The following is a 16,657-nucleotide window of genomic DNA, read 5'->3' on the forward strand; positions in this document are numbered from 1 at the left end:
ACTAGTTGAATGATCTTCAACAAATGAGTACAGTAATACAACAGATATTAGTTCTTATGTATTCAAACAAATGTTAGCTCTCAAGTAACTGATCTGACTTGCAAAGGGTATGTCAGAAAAAGACTACTTAGTTATCAAATAAAAGAGAAAATGTTTTCTTTAGTAGTGCTGGGGTTCCTAACCTTTTTTTGTGTGATGGATTCTTGTGGCAGTCATGAAATCTCTTCTTAGAATAATGTTTTAAAGTGCATAAAAATAATAGGATAATGAAGGAAGCTAATGATACTAAAATAGTACTCAAAATATTTTTTTAAAAATGAAATTTACAGGCTTTATCTCTATACAGGGCACCTTGAAGGTCCAAACTAGAATATTCAAGAATAAGAATATTAGATGGAGAATCTGTTCAGAGTCTTAGAAATGTGAGGTACCTAAAAATTATTCCCAAAATAGATTCATGCTCTACAATATATCTACAAATTTTCTCAAAGGAAATTTATGCCTGGATCTCAAGTAACACTGACTCATTTAACAGGTGATAAATATAATGAGCTCAGAAGAGTTAAATAACTTCTTTATGTCCACACTGTCCATCTAAATAAGGATTCAAAATCAGGTTTACACTAGCTAAAAGTATAAAGTCTTCCACTGCATCAAGCTCCAACCTTCACAAATGTAGGATAAATTTAAGGTGATAAAAGAAGAAAAACTCCAAGTAAACTAATCTCAAGATAGGAATGATTTTTCTTAGTTCCCAAACTAAGTCATTAACAAAACGAACTATTAGACTAAGAAGGCGCTTCAAAGATGATTCATACTTATACGGATGGACAATTCATTCATTTTCTTTAAAACACTTTACAAACATACAAAGTCAAAAGAAGTACTCAAATAAGGATTGTAACTAAAAATATCAAACTGAAAGCTTTCTGATCTATAAGATGCTCAAGGTGACTCCTTGATTCCACATATAAGATTCCACAAGGTGACTCCAAATCCTGTGATCATATAAATTTTCTATTCTTATAAAAAAAGGCACAGAAACAAGATTTGTTAGTAGTGCAGAACTCATTCCAATGTCTAACAAGAAAAGTTGTTGTCCTTTCAGCTTGTGTTTGGGGAAAAGGATTTGCGATATTTGCACTGGATCCAAACTCGATACATTGTCAGCTGTTTTCCCCGGTTTACTTGAAGCCGGTGATCCACCATGTTCTGAACTTTTTCCAATCCAGCAGTAGTGAACAGTGTATCTAGTTCATCTGGTTTAGGAAAGATAATATTGGCAAAATTGTTTGTCTGACAGAAAAAACATTCAGTCTGCCTTACCTCATATTAACCTAAACGCTTATTATTTTCCTATGATGAAATGTCTGCTTTTCCTTCTACAAATATGAACACACTAATTCAATGGGCTCCAAAAGTTTGGATTGTGCACTTCCATTATGTACATATTTACAAATTAAATACATGTACTATTTGCAGTATTAATTTTTTTTTTTTTTAAATGAGATAAATGACAATGCTTAATTTTAGTAGCAATAGGGAGACCTTAAGACTAGAGTAATGATATGCTCAGACCTTCCCTTTAGGAAAATCACTTTAGCAGCTGTGTGGAAGATATGTTGGAGAAGTGAGAGACCAGAGGCAGGGAGACAGATTGCTTAAGACTCTATTGCAAAGGATAAGGCAATTAGGTGGTGTGAACTAAACTAGGGTGATGATTATATGAACAAGGGGCAGATGAAAGAAGAATAGTCAACAGAACATTAGACTTGGAAGGAAGATCTGGATCCAAATCTGTCTTAAACATTTATGCCTCAGTGCCCTCATCTGGAGGTTGGACTTAATGGTCCCTAAGGTCCCTTCCAGCTATCTACAGTCGTATGTGGAGCTAGAAATGACAATATTTAAAAAATGACTGGATATATGGGATGAGAGTCATGTTTAAGATGTCCCCCTAGGTTGTGAACCTGGATAATTAAAAAGATAGGACACTGTTGATACTATATTAGGGAAGTTTGGAAGACACAGTAGAGGAAGGTGCTCTTCCTGTCCTTTACTTTCCTTCACTATTCCAATTTCAGTTCCCTCGGCCCCACTGGGCTGCTGGGAAAGAAAAGCAATACGACTGCTCACATCACAATAGTGATCTGGGAGTCACCAAGGACAATTTCTTGGGGGGAAACAGATCTTATCATTTGCCTTGCCGGGAAGCCCTCTGGACTCAAGGCACTTTCACATGCTCTGCTGAGGGCAGTGTGGGGAAGTTTTAGGGGAAAAGGGTAGAGGTGGCTTTTTAGAAACAAGTCCCCTGATTTGTTATCAAAAGGGTGGGATGCCACTCACCTTCCCACTCTAACTCACTGGTCCCATTTTGGAGACCACTGCTCTAAACATACTCTTATTTGGCTGAGATGAGTAAAACCATGTGTAAATTCTATAAACGTGTAAAATTTGTGTAAATGCATTCATTGTAATTGTAAATTAAATCTTTACTAAGGCAAAGGAAACAGAGCAACCAACAGGAAAAAGAGACTAGCGGGCAAAAAAAAAGGCAAATACAGATAAGGGGGAACAGATCTTTTAAAAGACCCAAAGAAGGAGCTGAAGAGATGTTTATAAGTTGGGGGTATTTATACTCGAGGAATTCAGAATATGAGTATTGTAAAATATATGTGATTACAATTAGTTGTCTCCCAAATGACAATTTTGATTTGAAACTCGAATTATAGCTGCAATCCAGAAGAGTACCTTAGCCAAAAGATTAGGAGGGCAGTGAGGTGTTGCAGTGGGGAGTAAACTGGGATTACAGTGAGGAAGACCTGAGTTCAAATCTGGCCTCAGACACTTGATATTTATTAGCTAAGTGACACTGGGCAAGTCAGTTATCTCCAACTGTCTCATGGGAAAAAAAAAAAATACTGGGACCAATAAGGATGGTATAGGTTGGGGAGACAGGTGTCAAACATGCAAGAAGCAGAAAAACCAGACAATATATTTATTTCAATTCAATTTAGCAAACATTTATTGTCTACTATGTGCACTGTGCTAAGTGGTGCAGGTACAAGTAACTATATGACAAATAGTCCCTGCCCAGAAGGAGCTTACATTCTACTTGAGACTGAATCAATAGATTGAATAAATACAAGGTAATTTGAGAAGGAAGAGAATACTAACAACTAAGGGAGATCAGGAAAGGCTTTTTATAAAAAGTAGTACATAAGCAAATGGTTCATGAAATGTAGTGCTGAGCAGAATCTGCTCCTATAACTTACAAGCTCATGTATTGCTTTAACTCTCCAATACTTCATACTGCAGTAAAAATAGGTTTTACATCCAAAAAGGCTGAAAGACAGTTAAAAACGTGCAGTGATATACCATGGAAGACCTGGCACACAGAATGGGAAACATGGTTAGGTTTAGCTCTGAAGGGTCAAGATTTTTAAAAAATTATTTTTCCTTAGTAAGTGGTAGCACAAGAGACCAGTAGCAAAGATAATGAAGCCCTACTTTAAGAGTGTTTCATTATCAAAGTACTACACTTTAAATGCTTTCACTATACATGCATGTCTATCCCTATAAAAAGTGCACCTCTTTTTTTAACTAGGAAAAAGATATGACAAAGTATGATTTATAAGGCTATTGGGGTGTGATAGTTCAAAGTACAACAAAGAAGTCTCTGAATAATCACAATTTTAAAAGCTGGAAGGGACCTTAAGAGATCTTGTTTTATAGACAAGGAAACTCAATACAGGTCAATGCAGATGGAAGGAGGAAAAGTTTTTGTTTAGGCCATTTGGAGGGTAGAGCTTCTGACTATACCATGTCCCCTGACAGATTCTCTTTGCATGTCCTCTGTCCCTTGAATTTCCCTTGAATTGTTTTTCAGCTTAGAGGTAAGAGAAGGGAAGACTAAGGAGCTGTCAAGTTTTGTACCAGGAGGCTGGCAAAGGAGGGAGCTAGCTGCCTACCCTTCCACCTTGATCATCTAGAACACTGATCAAACATTTGGGTAAAGGGAACCAATTGAGAAGGAAGGCTAAAGTAGAAAAAAATTTCCTAGAATGGTGGTGAGGTTAAATGCTCATGTCCCATTTCACTACTGTAACCATCTCATTAACTGTGGGCCAAGAATATATGAAAAGTTCTGGGAAGTAGGAGATTTCACTATTGCTTAGCTAATAATTTAAAGAAAATGGTTATTTATGGACACAGGGCATCATGTTAGCCAATATATGGAGAATTCATAGCCTACTTAAAATTATGAAAAGTTGGCACCCTCAAGGTCCAAATCAGAACTGACCAATACCTGTGGGTAATATAGGATATATATGTGGAGGAGCAGAAGAAAGAAAAAAAGAATAGGCAAATGAATAGAAAGGAAGACAGAGGAGGAAAGGGAAAAGATAGTAGAAAACGAGAAAACATGAGTCTGAGGAAGAGGATAAAGAAAAATAAGCTGATGATGATGGTGGAAGTAGCACCAATAGTTGCTTAAGATGACATTTGTTGATACTAGTAGCGCATAATGCTTCACTTTAGGTCTAAAATGTTATCCCAATAGAAAAGATCTGTCAGCACATTTGTTTTCATCTTCTGCCTGGAGTTCCTGGGTTATTAAACAATTATAGTGGTTTTTTTTTTTTTTTTGGTAATATTTGCAGAGTATCTGAGGTCTGTGTTTAAGCCATAAAAGTAAAAGGAGCTTATGAATAACAGGGTAAAGTTGAAAACATTATCATACCTTGTGTGAAGAAGTAAACTCTGGTACCATCACCTCTCACATAAAAATTTTCAGACAAACATCGACCTGAAGAAGATATTAATATGTGTTAAAGGTCACATGGCTAACGTTTTTCTTTTATATGAAAATATTCAATTACTAATAGTTATGCAAGAAGATATTTTTCTTAGGCAGAGAATGTCATTCTTTCTTGGCTGTACAGGGTCTTCTGAAATCTCTGCTCTTTTCCCCTACAAAAGACAGGATAGGTTCTAGAACAGAATAGACTAGTAGCTGAAATTTTAAAACTTAAGTGTCCTCAAATACCTGTTTTAAATCGAAGTTGAGCCATGTCATAACGGCCATAATCTCGCAAGAGAAACATCCCTCCAGGTTTCAGGAGATAGCTTAGTCGGTTGATGGCATTCTGCATCCTGGGCAAGTGAAGGAAAAGGAAAAAAGGCAATAAGGAAAATGAAGTTCTCTCCAATGATAGGACATACTCTTCATTTAAAATTTAAAAAATATAACAGAACCACTTTATAATAGGATCCATTCTACTTTTATTTTTTGTCTCTGATCTAGTTAAAATCAGGGTGCACAGATAAACATTTCTCTGGTTGCAAATTATTTCCTAACTATATCAGTTTGCCCAAGGCTATCCAACAAGAAGCATAAAGAGAAGTTGCAGAGTAACAGGATTCTTCCTTAGGATAAGAATTATTTTGATTGTTTCTGATTATTTAGGTCATTGCCTTGACCATCTTGATTGTTGATCCTTTACCTTAACCCCTGAGGTTTTCTTGTTTAATCTGTCTTGACTAATTTTCTGGCTCCTAAGCTTTTGACTTGCCTCCACAACTGAAAATAACAAATCTCCCTACTTTCAATTGCCATATTACTTGGTATTCAAACTCACGGTATACACCTGACATTGATAAATCACAAATTACTTGGCCTCTATCTAAGTTTCTAAACCCCTAACTTACTCTGCCTCCTGGCAGCAGTACACTCAACTCTTGGCCTACATCCAAACCTATCATACCCAGATGTTTTCTGTCTTGTCTGGCTATTCCCACCATATATCAGAAACAGGAATAAACATCTTACAGATATATAATCTTATATGAGGCACATATTGATGTTTCAGAGACTATTAGTTGTCATATTATATATAAGTGAAATGATGTAATTTTGCCATAACAGAATTCTACTTTAGCTTTTTAGAGATTAAAATATGAAAAAATTTAAATGCTATATAACCAGTTTAAACTTCAATTCAAAATTAATGCTTTGATAAGGAGGTTAAATTAATTTAAAATATCTAACGTTCAATCTAAAGTTCCAGAATATCTGGAGTCAATGATAATTATATAAAAGACAAGTTAAATCTATTAGCTATGGAAATTTCTTTTCAGAAAGGTTAAACCAAGATAGCACCAAAAAAGTCAAATATTGACTATTATGCTCAATGTAGAGAGCCATGAGTCCAAATTAAGGTGGATTCCCAAGATACAGAATGACATGAGAAGCAAAAAGATTAAAAACGCCACTTTTTCTGATTAAAATTTACAGGAATCCCTAGTATTTTGCATTGGAAAGCAGCCAATATATGATACAATCAATAGGAAATAAACTGTACATTTAGGAATGAGAATCCTACTGTACACTGTCATGACCAAACTGTATCTGGAATATTGTGGTCAGTTCTGAGTGGCATGTTTAAGGAAGAACATTTGAAAGCCTTTCAATCCATGCCATGGGAGGACTGGAAGAAGGAACTGTTGATATTTGATCTGGAGAAGCCAAGGTAGACATGATACTTGTTTTCAAGCAGCATGTTACTCCTTTCTCTAGATATCATCTACCGAGTTCCTCATTCACCAAAAGAAACTGAGGCAATTTACTGAGAGCTCTCTGTCCTACTTTCTCATTTCACATTTCCTTTAATATTATATTGTCTCTTACTATTTCCTCAAAAGTCTTTAATGAGACACTTCTACTTGACAAGGACATCCCCTCTAAATGTTCTCTCAACTCCATTACGGTTCATCTTCACCTCCCATCACTCACTTTCTAAATCTTCCTCTATATACCGGCCCCTTCCCTGCTGCCTATAAACATACCCATGTCTCCTATTCTTAAACAAATCCACACTAGATACCACTACACCTGTTAGCTAGTGTCCTATACTTTTCTTCTCCCTTTTATTTTTGAATTATGTGGAAAGAAAAAAATAAAACGTTAAACAACTTAACTGGTCAGCTCTTTGTAATATTTTAAGAGCATATTAAGGTACCTAGAATCCCTCAGACTAATGGCCACACCCTTTTCAGGATATTTTTTCCTCTCCTGGTTCATATGAACACAGCTGTTCTTTCTTAGTATCCCCTGCAATAGTCCTCCATCTCCTGTTTCCCTGCTCTGTCCCTGGCCATCTTCTTTATTCTTTCTTTCTTATTCCCAGGTGTTCCATGACCACCTCTAAATCAGTGACACTTAAATTTACATATCTGGTGCTACCTGGATGTTATGCCAGGACCTTGGTTAATATCTCTAACATAAAATCTTCCTCAAAGGTTAGCCTATTTCTTCTGAAATCCTTCTTTGATCCTGAGATTATTAATGCTCTCCCTCTTTTACTTTTCTCATAATGCTGTACTGTTATCAATCCTACCCTTTCATCCAAATAGGTTATAAGCTGTTTGTTGAGCACCAGTAGTTTTTTCAATTCTACTTAATCAAAAAAGCATTTATTATGTCTAACTAGCATTAGCCACTAAATTGCTGTGGGTAAATTTGACTGACAAAGTTTAGCCCCAGGGGGAAAAATTATGAAATAAAGATTGTCTTCAATGCTCTCCCATTTAACCAACCAGTGTTCCTTTTATCATTCCTGAAAACTTCTCCTATAATTATGCATCCTATCTTATCTTCTATCAACTAAAGTAGAACATAATCTTAAGAGGTGTTTGCAATGTTATTAAACACAGAAAAGTAGTCAAGACACAAAAGAATGAAGCTAAGGTACTTTAATGACACCATGGAGGAATGGGGAAGGAAAAAAAGGGGGAAAGATTATGTAATCATAAGGTAGTCATAAGTATTAATGTTAAAGGAATTGTGAAGGGTACTTGAGAGCATGTGTAGAATCTGTAAAATCCATTCCAACATCCTACTACTAATTTTGTTGGTAGCTGAGGTTCAGGAGTATTCTTCTCATTAAGGTGCTTAACATTCCTGGCCAAAGGAACTAATCAAGTTGACTCATACCAAAGAAGCTTTTTTAAAAAGGGGAGGATATAGGTGTATGTGTGAAAGAGAAAAAATGCGTGAGTGTAAGGGGTATGTATATGGGGCAGTGGAAGCAGGAAAGAAGGGGCAGAAACAGGCAGAAAACAAAAGTATATGAAATTCACTTATGAAAATGACATTGGTCATCAATTTCCCATGTCAACAGATGACTGAATAAAAAGATTGTGATTAAACTTCTTTAAAAGTTTAATTAGGAAAACTGAATTCATTTGGTGTTTGGAATTGTAATTATATTGGTGTGGGTAATTCCTCATATGGAACACTCCCTTTCCACCCCCTACTCCCAAATTGGCAACTACTCTGCAATTTGTAGTTTTAATAGAGTTGTCTGGTTCACTGATGGGTTAACTAACTTGCCAAGTCTGAGTATCATATATCTAGCATGCATCAAGAGGTAGGGCTTGATCCCAGTTCTTACTGACTCTTGAGATTGGATTTCTAGTCACTAAGCTACATGGTCTCTAAAGGTATATGATGCTTTATAGTTTACAAATTGCTTCATTCATTTGCTTAATCTGCTTAATGGCACAGGGCAAAGCTTTTGGACTGAATTTTTAAAAAGACAAATGTTATGGATTTTGTAGTTTCTGCCATGGTTCCAGCATAAGCTAGCAGGGGAAATGACAATTGCTAAGAAATACTCATTGCCACAGCAGCTAGGTGGTGCAATGGATAGAGTACCAGTCCTGAAATCAGGAGGACCCGAGTTCAAATCTGACCCCAAGGCACTTAACATTTCCTAGCTGTGTGACCCTGGGTAAGTCCCTTAACCCTAACTGCCTGGGGAGGGGAGGGAGAGAAGGAAACACAAACACACACACACACACACACACACACACACACACACACACACACTCTCTCTCTGTCTCTCTCTCACATTGTCTCCTATAGGTAATATTTTCAATTGAAAATTCACAATTATGTTTTATATGGATGACATGATCCCAGCAGAATTTCGTTTTTGTGACCCACTAAAGAGCCCCCTATTTCAGAAAAGTTTAAGACTTACTTGTCTGGGACAATAGATGAAAGGACAAAGATGAGAATAATGATATCAAGACTCTCCCTGGGTATTGGGTAATCCTTATCCTCATCACACAGATCGTGAACAAAGGCAAAACATCGAGAAGGATCATACTCTGAATTTGTCTGTTGCAAAATTTTCAATAAGGAAAAAAATGTGGAAATGTTAATAACCTTGAGAAACATGCTTTACTGGAAATGCAATGATTACCTGCTGAATGATTGCTCTAATGCTTACAGGGATAGGGAGATGACTTGTGAATTCACTGGTAAATGCAACTCCTTGGTGAGAAGACTGTCTATAAAGGAAGGTCAGCATTTTTCAATGAAATACAGTATAATAGAGTTGCCTAGAACACTGAGAAGTGACTTGCCCAGGGTCACACAGTAAACATACTTGGAGGACTTGAATCCAGGACTTCTTAGTTTTAAGACTGGCTTTCTACCTTGCCATGTTGCTTCTCTAACGGTTAGGAAAAATGCTTTGCTTGTAACTTTGGGAACTTGGTGCTGTATGGACTGAGTAAGAGTAAAGGAAACCACTAAGTATGCATTGGCAATACCCAAACCAAACTCCTTTAGCTTCCTAATTTGATTATCTGACCCAGTGATGCACTTACTATAACAGGAAGTGAGACCTAGAAAAAAAGATGATAGCTCAGTAAATGAAGTAGCACATCTGCTTCTTAGGATACTAAGAGTACATGTGAAAATATTCAAGGCTAAAAAAGAAAGAATTGTTCTTAAGATTTTAAAATATACCTCCTTACACAATATTAGAACCACAATATTCACTAAGAGAAACAACTTCTATATTGTAAGTATACAATATTTAGTTATCAAAGAAGCTAAGACGTTTTGTCAGTTTCCATATGGTAAATACAGATTTATTTAGTTATTAAAGATAAGATACCTTTTGCTACTATATTGTATTACTTGATGTAATTTTATAAAGTTAAATAAAACTGAATCACCAAACTTTGGAGATTATCTAGAAAATGTTTGGTTTCCTCCTCCTTTTTGAGAGAAGGAAAATGAGGCCCAGAGAGACTGGTATAGTATCTGGAACAAAGTAGGGGCTTAATAAATGTTTGAATGTAAAGACTGCGTATTTTAAAATCAGCCGGAGTCAGGAATTCAGGTTAGGGGATAATCGTCAATCTTTATTCTCAGTGAAGATTGGAGGTGGAAGAGAATTGGTGATAGCAATGTGTGCAGCTGAGTCGAGAAGCCACAAGACCAGCACCACCAGAGTAGAACCCAGGCCCAATTTCTTCCAGCCTCTCTTCCTGTCTCTCTGCCTCCACCCACCAAAATCGTTATTTCCTATACAACACATCAGGACTTGCACAGAGAGTGGGTGGGGGCCATTCTTTATCCAAGCATGTATATTAATATAGTCCAATTACTATTTAGCCTCACATGCTTGGGACCTCAGAGTGCATCAACTCAAGCCTCAGCCCATTACATTTGATGATTTATCAAAGCCAGACACTGAGTTAATAGCAGAGATAATCTCATATTCTTTCTACGGCAATACACCATTTAGCAAATGGGAGTTCTAACCTACTCTGCAAGCAGTTGAACAGATTATATATTCTAGAAAAAACAACAAAAGCCTTTTTATTTTGAAGCCTTAGTGTGAAAAGAACATGATAAAAGTTCCTTGGATATAACAAATTCATCCTTTCTCTCAAAGTTGCTCATAGGTAACATTCCACTTACTTGGACAAGCTCTATAGCTGTGGTAGAAAAGTCACAGCAATATACAAAGAGTCCTGGGTCACTAAAATAAGCAAAAGAAATAGAAATGAAATGTTTTGTTTTGGCCACCAATTGCTAGATGCTATATTTCTATTTAATATACAATTATTAGTTAGAGAAGGAAAAGGGGCACAATAGCAGATAAACTGGCCAAAATTTCCACTTGATCTTTTTCCCTTACTTGGGGTTTTGAGAATTGATACATGTGATGGCAGCAGATGCAAACTATTTACTATCGGTATTATGTTCTATTATGATTAAAATTCTTGTTTGTAATCTCTGAAGTCTTGTGTCCTTGTAGGACCAAGTTAACTTATCCGGCAGATATATAATCAGAGCAATTCTCTTTAGGGCGTTTGTTATATTACACATCTATAATTTACTGGTCACTTCAAAACATTAATTATCTTTTTGTCCTTTCATCACAAATGCAATTCAAATTAACAATGACTAAAATCCATTTAACTCAAATTCATAAAACACTAAACATTCAAGTTTATTCCTCATGCTCAAAAGGCAGAGAAAATTAAATATTCTAGGATCTGTATTTAAATATTACAAATCATAACTAAATTATAATGACTTGATCTCTTTAATAGTTTCTAGCGAAATAAAAATGCAGCAATGTATTTCTCACTCATTCTTAGGTCCTCTTTTTTCCTGCAAAAAATTTTAATGAGTTATGATAGACAATTTTTACATGACTATAACTCAGTTTATCAATCTGATGGTGACCTCTTAATTTCTTAGAAAGCAGTGACTTTAATTTTTCTTTGTTCAGCTAGTCCTTTTATTAGCATATAGTGAATGATTAAAAAAAAAAACCCAGCATAACCCAGTTAGTAGAATATGCTTCAGACATGATTAGTATACAACGAGTGTGTTATTTCTAGGGGCTTTAGCACATACAGTTTTTGAGACCTGAAATGTATGGAGGACAAAAGTCTAAAGGAAAGGAAAGTGATTCTTTACACTTTTGTGGTAAATGTGGAAGGGGCAAATTAGGGAACAGTCTTTATCAACTCTACTTGAGGTAGATGACTCTTAGGTTAGCTGTCTAGGTTAAGAAATCCTTTGATTTTGGGAGCTACAGGATAGAGGCATTAAAATATTGACAACCATATTTCAATATAATCGATTTCTTTTGTAATCCTACATATCTTCTTTTAAATTTTAAATGTAAACCTGAGAAGAGATTTTTTATTGGCTCTACCAGAAGGCCAAACGGGCCCATAACATAGTAAAGGGAAAGATTCTCTGCTTTAAAGGCATGACATATTAAGATAACACTGTAATTTCTGAACATGCCAAAACTATATTAGGACAATGAAAATGAACTTACTTTTCATCTCTTTGCTATCAATATTTAAACTTCATAACACTTACTTGTTAGTATGCAAAATGGGAAAGACTGTGTTCCCCACACCACAGCCAACCTGCAGAAGGAAATATTGTTATTTATAAGTTTCCAATTATTCTACTAGTTTACTCATTACAATTATGATGTTCTTGTAAGAAGTCTTTTTTCTTTTGTCTATTCCTTTTCCATCACTATTCACTGACTTCAGGCAGATATAATCATCACCTCTGAAAGTTGATTATTAAAAACAATTTGACCTTTGGTATTGAGAATAAGTAAGCCTAAAGTACAATAGTACACACTCTCTAGGCAGAAAGAGTTGGTATAGAATAATATGAAATTATCTTTCATTTTATGGAATAGAGTGAGTTCCACAAATTTGGTTCTAAAATAAATCCTATTTTTTCATTTTCATTAAACAATCAGAAATACAATCTCACAGAGAAATCCCTAATAAACTACATTTAATTTTTTTCTTTGAAAATTATGTGTAGGATTTATCACACAGGTTTTCATGAAATGGAAATAAAACAAATGTTGAATATTGTCATATTCTACTTGGACATATTAAGTTTAAAATGAATGAAAAATGAAAAACCTTCAACTTATCTTACTAGACTCATTCCATGCACTATTCAGTTGCACTATCTCTTCTTTTCAGAAACCATAGATCAAGCTACTCTTTTTAATGGTCTTTCTTGATTCCCTTCCTGCTAGTATTTTCCCAGCGACACTATACTAGATTTATTTCATACACATTTTTCTTTTTAATGTATATCCTTATTTATTTTTTCATAAAAAATAAAATCTTGGTGAATATCTGACCCCTTTCATATTGCCAAATTATTCATGACCTGCACACTGAGATGCATGACCCCATATAGGAGTATGATCTATAGTATAGGAAGGCTTGCTTTGATCTGAACTGAATTTTTTTTGCAAGTATTTTTGGTCAGTGTTGGAATTTATATATATATATATAACTTCATAGACAATTTCTCAATTCTAGGATCTCTCTTCATTCATTGTTCAATTTTAAATAAAATTTTACTGATACCTGGGAAACTAATAGTAACTTTTTGAGGTCTTAGAAGTATATACAGTAGGGGACAGAAATTGCTACAAGGCTTTTTTTTTTTTTTTTTCTAAACTCTTTTTAGGATTTAACATTGCAGAACAGCACTGTTTGAAACCATTTACATGACTGAGATAACACACCATAGAACTCTGTTGTAATATCAATTTAGTTACTAAATAACATCTGGTGGTCTGGACCACAAAGTTCTAGTAGGATGAAGAGAAACTTGACTTTGAAATTGACCGCAAGAGCAGGTAGGAGATGGAGAGAATACAGTATCAATAGAATTTATAGAAACGTGACCTTTTTGGAGCCTGTTATAGAGTAGTCCAAGAGTCTTACGGATTTTTTCTTAAATTTTTATTTATTTAAATTTATGGAATAAACCAATTATTTCTATAACACTGTAATTTAAAAAAATGATTGCATACAAAACTACAAATCTATTATGTACAAGAACTTCCTATTCCTTTTAAATATATAATAAAAATTATCATCTAAATTTTTCTCCCATTATTCCCTTCCATTCTGCCCTAGAGATGGTTACCAGTTTTAACTTTAAAACTGTTATATTTGAATACTTTTAAAATTATGCTATTAAAGTTTGAATAGCTTACAACTGCACTAAGACTTTTGGGAAACACAATACATTTGAAAGTAGTCTACTCCCAGAGTGGAATTACCTCTAAAATTATGATCTGGTCCTGTCTGGGTCACTTGTTTTAAAAGATCCCAAACACAAGAGAGTGATAAGAGTATCAACTCAGATGTTTAAGATTGGTTAATTTTTGTCACTGACATCATCAAATGGCAGCAATCCTCAGTCTGCTGTTTTCTATAGTGTAATAAATAAGCATTATGTAATAAATAAAGTGTTACCTCTAGTATGCGGTAAGTAGCTGAGGAACCAGGAAAGTCATCAGTATTTATATCCGGATGACACAGTTTCTGTGTTGCTTCATCCATGAGATACTTCTGTTTCTCATGATCAAGGCTGTGTGAAGAAGCCCTGTGCTGTTCTTGAATATTAGAAACTATTAATCCAGGCCCATCTCCACAGCCTGTATTTTCAATGATTTCATAGTCATTGTCTTTTAACAGCAAGGTCTTCAGGTCACTTTGGTTCTGGTGAGGAATCAATTCAGGAAATTCAGTAAAAAGCCAGTGTCTATCTTTGAAAAATCCATTTTCATGGATTTTGTAGAAGTTATTCCAGTATTCATGTGCATTGACCTCAAACTCAACTGTAAAGAGAAAAAGATAATTTAAACTAATATGTATATAGTGCTTTCAGGTTTATATATTTTTTTCAAAATAACTCTGCCATAACAATTCATCTTTCTAACTACTTGATATCTAATTGATTTATAGAAATAAAAGACTTCCCTTAACACTGTTTCAAATTAATAGGTCCCCAAATCACTTCAGACACAGATAGTGAAACTTTGGTTAAAGTTAAAAATGCTCGTGAGAAATAAAAAGTGGGCAGGTAAGGTGGCGCAGTGGATGGATCACCAGCCCTGAAGTCAGGAGGACCCGATTTCAAATCTGGCCTCCGACACTTAACACTTCCTGGCTGTGTGACTCTGGGCAAGTCACTTAACCCCAATTGCCTCAGAAGAAAAAAAGAGAGAAGTAAAAAGTTACTACATCAAAGGACATGGAATTAAAAAAACAACTGAATACAGAAAAAGTGATTTTCCTTTAGGAAAGCCCTAGCATTTGATTTTCTGCCCTATCACACAATATTGCACTGATACCCTAAACTTAATCATCCTCTTCCTTTTTAAATTTAGTTCCATCTTTATCTTCGAACTTTTTACCTTTCTGGCAGAACTTTTCTAGGTAAAAGTTTCTTGATTCAACTTCCTTCAAGGGTTTGATGGTAAAAGCCTGCTCTAACATAACATTCTATTTCCCCCAAAATTTGAAAGACTTTAAAACTATGATCAATGCACTGACAAACTCTGACTGAAAATTAAGCACACTATTCGCCTATTATCAAAGAGGTAATAGTCTTAAAATAGAAAATGAGAAGTATTTTTGGAGAGGATAATTTGATTATGTATATTCATCAGGAGGGTTTCCCCTGGGGGAAAGAGATTGTGAAGTAGAGAAAATGAAAATTCTTAATCCTCTTTTCAAAGGATATTTCCCACTTGAACACAGATGGCTCTTCTGATACTAAATAAAGATATAAAATTTACCTCATTCCTCTGAACTGACTGGGACCCAAAGGATTAATAAATACATACCTGCTGTGATTTCCCACTTCATAATCCAAGTACATAGAAGGAAACGCATTTTCAAAGCAGTTTGTTCAAAAGACTAAATCAAATCACATTAACTTACATCTACAAAACAAGACTAAGGAAATGGCCACAGAAGAGCAGCTTGCTTTGTATCCCTAGAAGCACTTAATAAATGCTTGTTGATGAAGATATCTCAAAACTGAATTGGGATAAAAGCTGAAAATGAGATCCTTAGGACACAAATTTTATTTATTTATTTTTTTGGTAGTAGAAACACAAAAATATAACAAGACAAGTTCCTTTTCTATAGCAAATGACTAGAACGCTATAAGAAGAATGAGCAGAAGCATCAAACTCTGTGCAGAAGCATGAATCCCTGCAACCGGCACACTCCCAAGTGCTCCCAAACCAGATTAAAACGTGATTGGGAAGTACTTATAAAATAAATAAAAATACAATTAAAGACCGATGCCGTTAGTATGTGCGCACGAGGTGCGTGTGTGTTTCCAGACATTAGGAACCAATATGCCTAAAGACGAACAGAACCACAAGTACGATACGAGCCCGCCCTCGCCCCACTCTTTTAAGTTAGAGGACCCTCGGGAGACCCGAGCTCCGGATCCGGGGGGGCGAGGCAGCACCTTGCTTTTCGGGCGGCACGCGCTGGGCGCTGTTCTCCCGTACTCTCTTCGCTGCCGCCGCCTCCTGTTCTTTCGACCACTCCACATTGTCCCTGTGGGAGAAAAGAACCGAGTGTTCCAGGGATCCAGGAGGCCGACCTTCCCCGCGCCATCCTGCAAGGGCCGCCAAGGAAACGAGGGACGCCGGAACGGCAGCACGTGATCCGGCCGTGGAGAGACCGGCCCAGAATCGGGCTGCCCGCGGGGGCAGTCTCCGTGACGACGCTGGAGAAGGGGCAGAGGTGGGGGAAAAGGAGGAGAGGGCGAGGGGATGCGGAGGAGACTGTTACCAGGCATTATGGTGGAAAACACGGGCCGGATCGTTCAGGAACCGATTGCCAAACTGTACTCTTTTCCCACCGGTAGCAGCGGAAACATCTCCGGGACAACAACCAGCCATGATGCAGGAAGCGGAAATGGTTTTTCTTTCGTGGCGTGAAGGCCATCCTGGAAGAGAGAGGG

General features: G+C 36.1%; 1 protein-coding gene across 6 annotated transcripts; it reads right to left on the reverse strand.

Annotated features, from left to right (window-relative positions):
- Window positions 1-832: 832 nt before the first annotated feature.
- Window positions 833-16,651, reverse strand: METTL2A (methyltransferase like 2A). Of its 6 annotated transcripts, none has more exons than XM_012550304.2 (10): window positions 16,486-16,650; window positions 16,157-16,248; window positions 14,143-14,507; window positions 12,212-12,261; window positions 10,787-10,847; window positions 9,682-9,699; window positions 9,048-9,187; window positions 5,051-5,157; window positions 4,745-4,810; window positions 833-1,259 (listed from the first exon to the last, which is right to left on the reverse strand). In XM_012550304.2, the coding sequence occupies exons 1-10, from the start codon at window positions 16,593-16,595 to the stop codon at window positions 1,105-1,107; spliced, it is 1,164 nt and encodes a 387-aa protein (XP_012405758.1). In that variant the 5' UTR covers window positions 16,596-16,650; the 3' UTR covers window positions 833-1,104. The 6 variants fall into 6 exon arrangements, with proteins under 6 accessions (XP_012405758.1, XP_003770719.1, XP_031821786.1 ...); XM_023504123.2 differs by lacking the exon at window positions 833-1,259 and adding an exon at window positions 1,266-3,345 and having other exon boundaries at window positions 16,486-16,651; XM_012550306.3 differs by lacking the exon at window positions 833-1,259 and adding an exon at window positions 3,301-3,388 and having other exon boundaries at window positions 16,486-16,651.
- Window positions 16,652-16,657: the final 6 nt, after the last annotated feature.

This window comes from Sarcophilus harrisii, chromosome 4 (assembly GCF_902635505.1).
Source record: "Sarcophilus harrisii chromosome 4, mSarHar1.11, whole genome shotgun sequence".
In the NCBI taxonomy this organism is placed as follows: domain Eukaryota; kingdom Metazoa; phylum Chordata; class Mammalia; order Dasyuromorphia; family Dasyuridae; genus Sarcophilus; species Sarcophilus harrisii.